Source organism: Xiphophorus couchianus, chromosome 7 (genome assembly GCF_001444195.1).
Source record: "Xiphophorus couchianus chromosome 7, X_couchianus-1.0, whole genome shotgun sequence".
NCBI lineage: Eukaryota > Metazoa > Chordata > Actinopteri > Cyprinodontiformes > Poeciliidae > Xiphophorus > Xiphophorus couchianus.
The window spans coordinates 30,947,047-30,961,223 of record NC_040234.1 but is presented as its reverse complement, the minus strand read 5'-3'; the positions used below and the strand labels follow the sequence as shown (position 1 = coordinate 30,961,223).

The 14,177-nt window shown below is 36.7% G+C and overlaps 1 protein-coding gene across 3 annotated transcripts in view; it reads right to left on the bottom strand.

Annotated features, from left to right (window-relative positions):
- LOC114148216 (partitioning defective 3 homolog B-like) overlaps positions 1-14,177 on the bottom strand; it is a 210,161-nt gene that overhangs the window by 89,631 nt on the left and 106,353 nt on the right. For all 3 annotated transcript variants that reach the window (XM_028023309.1, XM_028023311.1, XM_028023310.1), the window contains exons 18-19: positions 11,616-11,828; positions 6,958-7,186 (exon numbers count right to left, since the gene is read on the bottom strand). In XM_028023309.1, the coding sequence (XP_027879110.1) occupies positions 6,958-7,186; positions 11,616-11,828 (442 nt within the window). The remainder of the gene's footprint in view (positions 1-6,957; positions 7,187-11,615; positions 11,829-14,177) is intronic.

Genomic DNA, 14,177 nt, shown 5'->3' with positions numbered 1-14,177 from the left:
TCCCAACGATGGAGCACTTTAAGTCTAACAGAGGTGCTGCATTAGGACTGGTAGGAGAGAGTAAAAATAGTGGGTGAGGAGCTAGAAGGAAAAATAAATGGTAGAAGGTTAGAGAAAGTATAATTAGTCACCAATGAGAGGAAAAGAAAGAGAACAGAGTCAAGGCTCAAAGGCTCCTTTGCTTGGCGGCTCCATTCATAATTATGCCGCTTTCTGGGTTTTACGTTTAGCTGAACCAGTAGCACAAAAACATACAGATATGAACATGCAAAAATAATAATAAAAAAAAGAGTGACAGAGTGAGCAGTAAGAGCAGCAGTGCTTGATTATATGCCAGCAGGAGACCAAGCATTCATTATCATAGATTCACCATAAATTTGCACTATTTTAAAGCCGAAAATGAGCGGCGGGCACAGATATTTGCAATACATTGCAACAACACAATGCCCTGGCAGGAGCGGCGGCCATCCGTTTATCATTGCTGCCAGACCTTGTCCTTTCCAAGTCTAGGCCTTATTATAATTTGTACGGAGGACTCTACTTCATTGTGCCTTTCATGTCCACCGAAATGCATGAGTCAATTATTAATGTAATATCTGATTAACTAAAATACATCTAAGAAATGTATTAAAACTTAAACTTTTAATCTGAACTAAACAGTAAAAAAATTGTAAAAGGGTCACATAATTGTAGCACAGTTTGGAAAGTGCAAAAACAAACCTCCCATCCCATGAGCAAACTATATAACAACCATCTGACTGTGTGACCAATCATGTTTAATCATCATATGAATATTCATCATGGTGGAATGGTAACCATGGAGCAAGCACACACACACACATACGCATACAAATACACACGCAGATGATGGGCATATCTGATTGGCAGGTGGCGACAGTTCAGATGACAGAGCCAGCTGTCCACATTAAAGGGCATTTCAAACAAACATTTGGAGTCTGACTTTCATGGCTCAGTTGAAAATTAGAGTTGGGAACCTTTTATACAAAAATGTGAACATTTATTTCTAAGAGTTGCTTTTTTGTCAAGCTATAAAAGGTTCCATTAAGTTATCCAACCTTCCTGAATTTAGTTTTTTTCCCCAGCCTGTTTAAGGTCATGCTATAAGATCTTAATTGAATTTAAGTCTGTACTTTTACTCTGGTGTGCTTTGGATCATTGTTATGCTGAATAACTATAATAATAACTATAAATTTTGTCCTACAGAGCAAAATTCATGGTTTCATCAGTTTGTCTGTGTCCTGAAGAAGACCCAGACTTTTCATGATTTACACGCCCATTGAATCAGAGCTAATAAAATCTCACGGTGGGAGTAATTGGTTTTTTCCCCCAGGATATTTAGGTTTTTTCTCTTAAAACTGAATAGCAACAAATCTTAAAACAAATTTTTGTGCTTTTTCACGTTATCTTGGTTTGATATTAAAACTTGCCTATTTATGTATAAAAAATTTCAAGAAAATATAAGAAATCTGTAAAGTGATGAACACTTGTATGATTTTGAGTACTTTTACCTTTAACTTGGAAAATGTTAATAAGATAAAGAAAAAACTGCTTCCTGGGTGTTACTGTAAACAAACAGAAATAGATGTCATCATTGTCAACATAACAGTTGTGTTTTAGCATATATTCCATAAGACCAAGTACAATTGAGTAAGGTTGAGTAATCTATACTGCCACCCCTCCAGACCACTAGGCCAATCAAAGGTGCCCTCAGATGAATATGACAAATCAGCAGCTCTGCCTGGATTGAACAATACTGAATAGGTCCAATTTGCTTTCTCAGTCTACCACCATTACATGCAATCAAATGCAGATACGGGAGCAGGAGCAGAGAGGAGCAGATGGAGAAGAAAAATTGGAATGATGCAAAGATTAGGAGAGGTGGGTGCTGACAGACAGAGGGAGAGAGGGGAGGCGAGGTATGATACCGAAATATGACTAGAGAAGAGAGGGGGATTGAAAGGTTGAGACTATCAGTAGGCTCTTATCGAGACACTCTTATGGTGATGAGTGATGAGGTGTAGAGGAAAGGTCTAAAAATATCACAGGATGTCATATATGCTTTCTTACAGTGCTTGTGGCTGAGTGTGATGGGAAAACAGGTAGTCAGGAGAAAAGATGGAGGTGTATGTTCGAAGACGGAAATGTCATTTATGCATGTAGCATGAGAAAACGGTCATCAGCAAAAGTGGTTGGTGGTGCTGACATTACCTATTTTGAACACTGGAGCACTTTAAACCTCCTAAGATGATAAGCTTTAAGTGAGGGGAGAGAAGAAATACACCTCATGGTATGTCATGTAATTCAACTAGATTAAAGAGAAAGAAATTAATGCAGGGAAGACCAATGTATACATTAGTGGTGCACAAATCACAAAAAAACCCAAACATCCAAGGCCTCAACAAAAAGTCTTTATGTGTTATAAAGTTGACTTTATTGCTTATAAAATGGAGATAATAAACAATTAAGTTATAACATTTCAAATTAATATTTCTATTTCTTCAGTTTACTGCTGATCTTTTTTTTTTGTTGTCATTTTAGGATTATAACCCAACTGAGGGGTCTGCAGCCTTTACAGTCCAAAGGTATGTTTTCACCAAATGTCACATGGGATTTTGAAAGAAGAAAACTTCTCATTTTTGATGACTACTGTATCAAATCTCTTGCAATTTTCAAAGAGCTAATGTTTTATTTTTGTTTTTAGGTCTTACAATAAATAAAAACATATCTTGTTAGAAAAAAAGAGGATATTTCCTTTTATGGGATTGTTTGGGAAAATAATGCAACTAAAAGGCACATAGTCTCTCACCTAATGGGATGAAAAGTATTATCTTTTAGGAAATGGATAACTTGTTTATGTTATTAGTATTTAAAATATTAGTTGTTAGTCTGTGTGGAAGATCCAAAAAGCATCTTGAGGCACTGGTGCAGCAGGTTTCAGACCCCTGATCTAACCTTTTACAACATTAAACATTAGAAAATATAAAAAAATAAAATAAAAAATGTCTATAGTAGTATAAAACTGGTGCCACAATAAAGGTATGTTTAAAAAGGTTTCTTAAGAGTCCTTAAATAAGCTTTTAACTCATGTCTTTGACTATCATGCAGCCATTTTTTGCAACCAATTTTTATAAGTCACAGTTTATTTGCGAGAGCATGGCTGGCAAAACTGAGTTGTATTTTTCACTCTTTGCAATGACATTCACAGCAAAAAATAAAAAAGCTGCTGTGGTGTCCTATCAGCGTGATGTGACCTGAACTGCAAGCTGCACTCAGCTGAAACACGTGTTAATGAATTTTGTGATGAACAAAGTGAGAAAACTTGATAAAACTGTAAACAGGACTTTCTGTCAACAATGCCTTTCCCTTTTCCAAAAAGACCAGATGTACGGCGGGTACAGCTAATACGTGTCCTATCAATCGGTTCAGCCATCTAAGCTATGGGTCTCTGCAGCTTATTCAGAGTTGCCAGGCACATTTCTGCTATCTCTCTGATCAATGCTCCCCTTGCGTGACCTGTCAGTTTATGAGGAAGGCCATGTTTCGGTCAGTATGCAGCTTCAGAATTTTTTAAACTCAGAATATGAATGAGAGAAACTATAAGAGAAAGAAGCAAATACTGTTGCAGAAAAGCGCAAGAAAACTTATTCAATTAAACTAAATTTACTCGCATTAGTTTAATTGTCCAATATTTCACTTTAAATAACATGTAATTTTGAGATGAAATTACTGTGATAAAAAGGGACTTTGAAATCTGGAAGTGTTTTTCTGTGTTCTGGTTCAAACAGATTGCTTTTGAAAGCCTGTTTTGAAAGGCTGCAGCTATATTTTGAGTATCAAATTGCATGCAAGTGTTTTTCTTAAGATCGGTATCTATGTAATGGTCATGTGAAAACCCACTTCAAAAACTAGCACAGTGAACAAAAGAAACAGAAAAACTGTTATGGGGTAGTTTTTTTTGTTTTTGTTTTTTTAAGTTGAAAGCGCAAACTGTTCATTGAAACACTCTGCTCCATTCATGCTGTGTTTCTATGAAGGCTGCATTCACACTGCGAGATAGTGTTAAAGTTAATAACACAAAATAGCTCCCGCAGATAATTTTCACCACATCTTAAGGAAACTGGGGCACCACTAAGAGTAGTCTGCCTGTACCTGGGAGCAAAAGATAAAGCTTGACAAGGGAAAAAAAGACCTCTACATTTATGTCGTCTCTTTAGTGTGAGGCAGAGCAAACTGTGCACATAGTTTTCCGTGACAGACTTTATGGATACGATTTTCACATTAAGAATAGATTTGCTGTCAGCTGGAGTCAGCTTGCTGCATTGAGCACAACTTACAGTCCACTAAATAAAAACATTCTCCTGAAGTGTCCTTTGTGTTGAACAACACCCAAAAGTTGAGAAAATTTAAAGGGGAATGTCAGGGCAGAGTCCCTGCAAGGTTGGAACACTGAAACCAGAAGTTTACAACTATTATAGGAACACATTGCTCAATAACTTCAAAATCGTTCTATAGACGGCGGCATCCGTTATTGCTTCCATAAACGGTACTCTGCTGTGTGACGTCTTTGTTCTTTTTCTGCACAAGCGGTTCACTTTGAGGTTGTAAATTGTTCCACCACAAGATGGATTGCAGGTGAACTTAATTAGTAGTATGAATGACCACGCAAAACCCCCCCAAAAATTGGAATTAAGCATCAAGATCTGTTGTATGAACATAGCCTGACTTATCCACTCTGAAGTACTGAATTTAGCTTCACACAGTAAAACAAGGTCTACATTAACTCGTTCTATTTAAACTTCTGGATTCAACTGCATATATAAAGCAATATAGAAAAAATACTTTCAGAGTGCTTACAAGAATGTGTCTCAATGAAATAAAAAGTGATCAAAAAAAATGTCTGCCATTATATGAGGCTCCAAGGTAACCAAACCACAACAGGCAGGTTTCACCAAAAGCTGCTAAATTCAGTTTTTTTGACTCAGACTTAAAATACTTAAACAATAAATTATTAGTTTATACACAATAAGGCCTGCTTAATGTATTTAACTTTACAGTTGAAGTAGAGCTGGGGGATATGAAGAAAATCTAATATCCTGATATATTTTTGCTATATCACGATACACAATATATATCACGTTATTCTTAAATGAGCTCCAATGTTATTTTAAACTATACTCTTTGCAGGATAATGTCACCCAAGCAAATTTCCACCCCCATTTCCCTGCTAGACATACATGTAAGCTCATATAAAAAGGGATGAAGTATTTTCCTATGAATTATCTACACTAAGACTAGATAACAAGGTCAGAAATAAGTTTTAACTAAGAAAAAAATAGCGAGGGAGAGAAGTAGGTCAGTTATGCTTGACTTTGACAAACAACAAATAGATGTGCTGTGGGAAAAGACCTACACACAAATTGACAGATCAGTAAAGCAGGTGTTTAAATTAGCTAATCAGCCACCGCTGTGTTAGCGTGGCTAATGGCAGCGGTGGCTAATCTACCACAGTGATCTCCTGTTAATAAAAGCAAAATACACATCAAGTCAAAAAGCATAAAACTGTAACAAACTGAATGTTTTGTTCTATGTGGGGGTAATGTTCGAGCGTTTTTAGTGCTGAATCCTGATACATAAATTTGCGTTATCAGTTGCTATAGCAACACGTCTACATACATAGTTTTGAGTTATTTTCCCCATTGCATAGCACTAAATGAATCCTACCTACAGCACCAGGTTTCACTTTAATGGACTACTTTTTTTGTTTTTCAAAATAGTTTATTGGTATTTGGAACATATTAAACATGGCATTGCAGGTTATACAGAAATCATTTCTCTTAAATACAACTCGTCAATTACGTTAAACTAAAAGAAGATAAGAACAAGGATATTAAAACAAAATCTCTGTATGTTAAAAGTTGAGCAGGACTGGGGTGACTCCTTACTTTAACGGACTAGTTCTGCGGTGAAATAAATTTGAGGAACAACCTTTTGCGGCAATAGTTTTATAACATTAACTCATTTTGTTCGACATCCTCCATATAAAATCTGAACTACTGCCAGATTATTGATCCAGCGCTATTTCTCTTTGGAACTAGACTCTTCAGTTACTGTCTCCTTCACAACTCACCTCAAACTCTCGCTGTCACCATGTTGTTTGTTTTCTCCACACAGAGTGATTGGTAGAACATTTTCAGGTTGGGAGGGGAGAAGGACTAGTGATGCATTCATAGGATATCAGATAAACCATACTCGCAGTGAATTTGACGGCGAAAGTTTATTATCTGAACGACAATTTATACTCAATGGTTACAATATAGCCATTTTAACTATTGTAAATTGAAAATATCGCGATACATCGAGTATACTTGATACATCGCCAAACCCTAAGTTAGGTTACTGACTTTATAAATATGGTTTGTTCAATTTGAGTGGATTTTTAGATATATCCATCATTCCCAACAAAATAAGTCAAACTTTTTTTTTTCATTTTTCTTATGAAAGCATTTAAACTGCATAAACAAACACAACGAACCAGCTAAGTCAAACATTAAGAAACTATCTAGTCAACCATCTCTGAACAAAAGAGAACTAACAAGAAATTGCAACTCAGAGATCCTTTGCAACTCCAACAAAAAACAAAAAAAACAAACAATGTCATAATCAAAGTAACCTAAAGCAACAAAAAGAAAACATGATCCATGCCTTCTGGAGATCTGTACCTTGCTCAAAAGGACATTTAAATGTTGAGAGAGAACGCAAACGATCAATCTTCATCCCTGTGACAGGTGATTGACCGGTCTACCACCTGAGCCAGAGATCTCTTTAAAACATTCTTTAAATGAAGAAAGGATGGTTCAGCTTAGTGCTGCTCCATCCAGCTGAGGCTGGAAAAACGTAAAGAAACTCTGTCAAATGAAAAAAAATCCAGCTACTCACCTCAAAAGACCAAAGCCTATTTTCTTGCCCTTCTTTTCTGTTTCCTCTGTCTCTTCTGCTTTCTTCTTCTCCTTTTCTTTCCCTTTCCCTTTATTCTTTTCCTTCTTCTTGGTTTTCTCTTTCTTTTTCTTGTCTTTTTTGGTTTTCTCTTCTGTTTGATCAGCAAGTCCCTGGCGGGACGAACTACTAGCAGGAGTGTCACGGCCTGAACTCAACTCTGAACCTTCATCTGCAGGATTTAACAGGAGGAGAAAAAGACGGAGACAGACGTGAGTGGATTGAAGAACACTGGAAACGGCAGAAAAAGTTGTTGACACTTCAGCAGTTTTGCTCGTATTATGTCCCACATAATCCCACAGAGTGACAAAAAAACAATCAAGGCTATGTAATGGTTACCACAGCAAACATAATAAACAATTCAAAGAAAAACTGATTTGCACTCAAGTTTCTTCACTCCACATCTTGACGGGGTATTTATCAACCTCACAGTGAACTAATTAACTCAAAGAAATAAGAACCCAAAGAGGTTCAAAGAATGAACTACAACGCCTCATTAATTCATCAGCAGGCTGAAGCTCTGGCCATGCATAACAATGATCCCTCACACAAACACACACCAAAACACGCCGACTATTCATCGGACGGAAAAAGATGACCAAACTCAAATTAGATACTTCAAATTGGATCCAATTTTGTGTGGATATTAACTTCAGGTTTAATTACGTAGGCTGTCTGTTTGTAGACTGTAACTGTGTGTGTCATTCATGTGTTTCCTTGCAGCAGTGTGAAGCAGCGTGAAACTCTGAAAGATTTTAATGACCAAATGTGTGATCCATTTAAATCTAATATCAGTGGTGGGCGCTGCTAACTGGCAAGTTAGTTATGCTAACCCTAAAGCGGTAATCATAAACATTATTTAGCACATATAACACATGTCAAAGACACGACGTGTTATGGGAAATGAAAATACTGTATAAAAAAATAACAATACAGAAAGTTGACTTCACATCATAAAATTGGCTTCTCTCAAAATCTTCTACCCTTTCCGACACTAAGGCTCCAAACTGCATCACTTCCTGCTACCCATGCAGATTTTGATATTTTTTGGAGTCAGAGATGTTCAAAGGAAAGCATCTCAGATTATGATTGGATGCTTTGTAAACAAAGACATGTTAAACAAACAGCCATTGAGAGGAGTCATCCTGGATAAAGAGATGTTAGTTTGTTGCCATAAAAGCTGATCAGATTTTGTGAGTTTGGCTGATCTTACAAAAGGAGGAAAACATACAGAGCTAACCATGGCAGAGCTGACAAACTTGGAGCAACATTTGTTTTCAAAGAAATGAATGAACTGGATGATGAACTTGTTTTAATAGCAACAAAAGAATCTAATTTATTACAGCCTTGTAGCTTTGATTGTACTGCTCAATCAAGTATAAATCATTCAACAGTTTCTCATCATCTTGTGCTATTTTATTTTTATAGCTTAAACAGTATCTTGTAACAAATGTTGTCGCCACTGCAATGTGGAAGCAAGGGGTCAATTTATTGGTGCTCAGCTCATATGCTTGCTCTCAGTCTGTGTCAACTGTTCTCATTTAGCTCTGTTTTATGTTTAAAGGTTAATAATAATGGTCAGATGTTCAATTATTGGCCAAAGGGGTTTGTATTTTTCCATAAAGCATGAGCTACTCTCTGTTTTTTGCAATTTTGGTTGTAAGCCTAATCTATAGAAATCTCAATATTAAGTGAAACTTTGGTTTTGGAGTCAGTAGTTACTTTTACTACTGGATTATGTGGAAGGAACGTTTCAAAATCAATCCTGCTAATTCCATCCATTTATTCATATATCCATCTACCTATTTACATCTCTTATTTCAAATGAACATTACTCACAAATCTGACCCACATTGTCTTCAATGCACATCAAAGCATGTAATGGTTGCAATTTCATCACATAAATAACAAACGTGTCTAAATCGGTGCAAACACGTTACTAAAGCAGCACAAAGCAAGGGTAAAACTGGCTTCTGGTCAGCTGTTCTGAGAAATCCCGCGAATCAAATGATGAAACAAATCTGTGACAGCTCTGTACAGGCTTACTGTAGCTGCAATGCAGAGCCATTCTACTTTTTTGTTTTAATTTCTGAGCCAAATGAATGCAAAAGGATTTGAGCTGCAGCTGCTGTCTGATTGTATATTGGTATTTTAACTGCTCCCGACCGCAGAGTTTACTTTAACACAGTGCAATGTGTCTGTTGGCTTCAAGTGACTTTTTGGAGTAACTGTAGAAGGACTTACAGCATTTATGGGGTGACAGATGGCATCTCAGGAAAAATGTTTTTGTTGGGTTGAAAACCCGGTTACTATGGTTCATTTAAACAAGCTGGAGTGACAAAACTACAAAATACTGATCGACAGTGAGACTTGCAGGTGCTATGCCATTGCCTGCTTGGCTTGCTGATATAAACAGCTCTGGTGACACTTGTATTAAATGCTCATCTAAATTGAAGTATAAAATATATCTTATTAAAACAAATTTATGTCAGAATCAGATCAGTATTTTCACAAACCATGGGGACCTTTCTGCACTGAAAGTAGTAATATGTGAAGATGTCATGCATTCTGGCATATATGACACAGTGCTGTCCCTGACAATACATTTGGCAGTTTCAAGTTAAACAACAAACACTTCTTTTCAAGAGAAAATAAAATGTGAAATTCAGTAGACGATGCACAATTAAAGTAATTTTAAAACCTACTAAGCTTATCTGACAACAAAGTAACAGTCCATCAGACATGCATAATTGGAAAGAAGAAGTAAATACAAAGAATGAAAGATACTCATTGCTTCACAAAAGTGCACTGTGTCAAATATCAGCAACTCTGAAAGTGCTGAACAGTTAGAAAGACGGTGACAGATGTGGCCACTGCATGTGTGGTGTTGACATGCCCTATTACTCTTATCCTGTGTGAGCGTAGTGATCTGAAACAGGCCGACTCATTACTGTGGTGGTGACTGATAAGAGTTAGCTGCTAATAATGCAGCTGGGAATTGAATATGTGTTGATGTTTTGAGGCATGAGGCGCCTGCTGCAAGACTCTTGTCACACTTTGTTGGAGAAAATGCGATCCAGGAACGCCTCGCGCGTGGAGGTAAGCTGAGAATGCATCAATCACCGGGTGGAAAAATTCACCTAAAGGCACCGAAGATGAATGCGAGCGATTAGATGCAACATTTAAAGATAGAAATCTCTGTTACTTTGGAAATGGGGACCTATGAAGTACTTTGAAAACGCATCACAGAGAGTGAAGTCGAACAGCTTTTCCCATTGACAGTAAAGTTAAAGAGCAGCAGCAGGGAAGCTACAGTGATTAAATGAATCAGAAGCAAAATAATAATAATTTGAGTAAAATGCATTATATTATTTTCCGTATAATTTACATGTTCTTCATTTACTTAGTAAAAAGTTATTTTTACTTGCCTTTTTTTGGCAAAGATAAACTTATTGAAGATAAGTTGCGGGCTGAAGATGTCTCTAAAATCTAGAGTAAAATTTTAATGAAAAAACAGCCTCCAATAGTGAAAAGCATAGTGAAGGGGAGATAGATGAAACTGATCTCAGACAAGGTGGAATTAAATAAAATAAATACAAAAGAAAATCTTGTGCAAACATTGTCATGCCTAAACAGCTGAAAATGAAATCTCGATTAAACAGTGATTTGATGTGGTAATTTGCAAAGTCTGAAAGAAAAGCTTCCTTCTTTTCTAAATGTGCACGTCACTGTTGGTATGATGTTTTTTAGTTTCAATCTCATGTCAACCGTATTTTTTGCTGATGGATTCACAAAGTTCTAATTATGTGAGTAATAGATCAATAATGATAGAAACATTTCCAAAATACTCATTTTAAGTACCAAAAACTTGCATTATTAGTCGGCTTGTTACAAGCTTTTCTTTTTTTATTGTGACATATTATTATCAATAAACGCTAATTGTATTAGACATTGTGAGTGTTATGTAATTTCAGTATATTAATGCTGACGGCACATATTACCCTATTATTTAAATTATTATCAAATAATACTACATTATTAACATTTTATTACCAGCTGTTACTTTCAGGTGACACCATACTTAATAATTTTGTAATATTTACCTGTTTTTAATTTTCATTACCAAACAATTAGTCCATTAATAACATCTAATTAAATGCTGCTCTGTACATTACAGTATCAATTACTCTATGACCAACATCAAACTACAAGCCATTATTACCAATTAATTTTGTAAAATGTTTGTAATTACATATTTTTTTATGGGAAAATTACATTTTTACCATCAAAAATGTTTTCACAGTTGACGTCCTAGTACAAGCTGTTATTACAAGAAAATTTTACAGTAATTTTGCTCTTACGTATTGTACAGTGACAATATGTTAATGTAAAATTTATTACATGTTACAAGTTGGTACTACCAGGTTATTATATTTAAATTATTTTGGTAGTTGCATGCTACAACCAAATTGTTACATTTTGTTACTAAACTATAACCTTATTATTACCATGTTGTAATAGAAAGTGATTCCAGTAAATATTGACTGTGGAAGTCCAAAACATTACGTGGCAAAAAACACATATTGCCACATAACTCTTACCATCGTCTTCAGCTGGGCCATCATAGGATTTATCGATAGCTGCCCTGAAGCTCTCATTGCATCCTCTTCCCCTGACCATATTTGGGCGAGGGCGGTGGAAAGGGAGCATTTCGTTTTTCTTGTTGACCTCTGACATGGCCGTCTGGAGGCTCTCCAACGAACTGGACTTCTTCAAACCAAGAGTTGGTCCGAGTTCGACAGGCGTACATGGAGCTGGTGGAAACCAGATACAAGTTGTTACAGAAGTCAAAGAACTCAAATACATTGGGAACAAAAATGCAAATGTTTTGTTTCAGTCTTAAGCCATCAAACATCTTTGCAGTATATTGCTCCGATTAAGGTAAACACATAAGTTGATACTGAAAAGAACATGACATGGCTGAACTCTGGAGAACAGAGAGCAGAAAAAAAGTCTGATGTACTGAAATTTACAGTTGTTGGGGTTTTGATGGATTCCAGGTTGGCTTCACAGTTGTTGCCTTTCTATCCATCATCTCAAGTCTGGTGTAGGGAAAGACGTATTACTAAAGGAGGGAGGGATGAAGCCCAGAGGTTGATGAAGAGCTTTACGATGACAGAAGCATGTTGGAATTATTCACATGATAGAAACCAGACATGTAGTGGAGCTACACTTTCAAATATAAAAAAAACACAGTTTATAACGAGTGAAAAAAAAAAAATCTTTTTAATTAATAAAATCAAGTTTTGTGGAATGAAGCTAACAAAGAAGGATAAGGGCGACAGGACTGGCACCATGCACAACAACTAAGACACTGATGATATCCAAGATAGGGAAAAAATGGGCAGCAGAGAGGGCGACACAGGGGGAGAGCAAATTAAATTTCCTGCAGGGAATATCACCAGGGAAAACCCTGGTGGCAAAAAGGAGAGAGGAGAAAAATGGAAGACGAAAAGAGGAAAACTGGGCCAGCTGCCAGCTCAAAATACTAGTAATCCTCTCTCACAAACACACACACACACCACACTTTGGATTCCATGCTGGCTCTAGCTTGTCGATATGATGCCACTTTGATTCATGATAGCTAAACTTGCATCACTTTAGCTAATGATTCCCTATACACACTGATGGTTGTGTGTGTGTGTGTGTGTGCGTGTGTGTGAGAGAGAGAGAGAGCTCTGGGAGCGAAGGAGATGAGATGGCTGATGTGACTTCCACATCTATTTAAACAACCATTAACCATAGAATCGCACAAAGAGTAATAACAAACAGTAAAAGTATGCACATGCATAATGCAGGCCTGCTTCTCAAAGACACGGACAAAGGCCACAGAGTGTGAGGCCCTCATCCATAAACACACTCCACATGTCACTCAGAGGCAGGCTGCTTTATTAAATACCAAAGTGACTTCTGAAGGCAACTGCTATCACCGGGTTTTATTTAAGGGTATCGGAGTAAAAGAGCCTGAATACAAATGGACGCTAAACTTTGCTTTTCTCTATAAATCTTGGTAAACAATGTTTTGTTCATTTTTTTTCTTTCCATTTCACATTTATGCATTACATAAACACAATAAAATGCATTGAAATACAAGAAGTAAAATTTGTTATTTGTAATATATGTATGACATTTTTATTTAAAAAAGGGTTCAGTCCTCAACAGATCAACTGAGTAAATTCAAAAATTCACAGCATATGAACTGACTTCTGCATCTAAATCCAGAGAAGGATTGGGTTTTTCCTCACAGGTCACGTGATGGTAAATCAAACATTTCTTACATTCTGACACACACAGGGAGATCGTTGACCATTCACTCACACTCTCACTCTCACTCAAACATTTCTGCTGTGAGAAGCAGGATTTGTGTCAGAAATGTAATTACTGTGGCGCAACTGCCAGAAGATAGTATTAAGCAGCTTTTAGAGAGAGGGAGGGATGACAAGAAAGACAAGAGTACCAAAATGGTTTTGGGGGAGATCGGCAGAGTCAGAAAGTGGGGTAAAGATCAACAAAACTCTGAAAGATGGGTACAGAAAAGCAGAGACACTGATCCTGGGAATGTACAGATGGGAGTGATAATAGGGCAATGACAAATAGAAAAAAAGGGAAAAGAACAACTACAAACAAAACATAAATTAAACATGAAAAAGAAAGCCACAAAGAGAGAGGGAGAGAGAGAGAGTGAATGCCAAGTGATCCCAAAGCTACTTTGTTGGCAGAAAAAGCAGTGGGCTACTTTCAAAGTCAAAATTACACCAAGGAGCAGCTTATCAGCAGGCTTCAGCTTACAAAGCCAGCAGACTTACCAACAACCCCAACTTCTGGAGCACTAAACACACGGGGGCCCCAAATAAAGACGTAACTATTTTTATCTCCTTCACTATAAATGTGCAGTAATAAAGAGAGAAGATTGGTGTTTTAGTTGGGATAAAATTCAGCTGCTGTTGCTTTCCCTAGAGTAGAAATCCCTCAGCGTTACAGGCTAATATTTATGAAATACATCACATCCCTTATACAACCCAACCCAGTCGTGGAATGTTCTGAAAGACATATACACAGAATTCCTCACATAATAAACAATGGAACTATGTATTCAGTGTAAT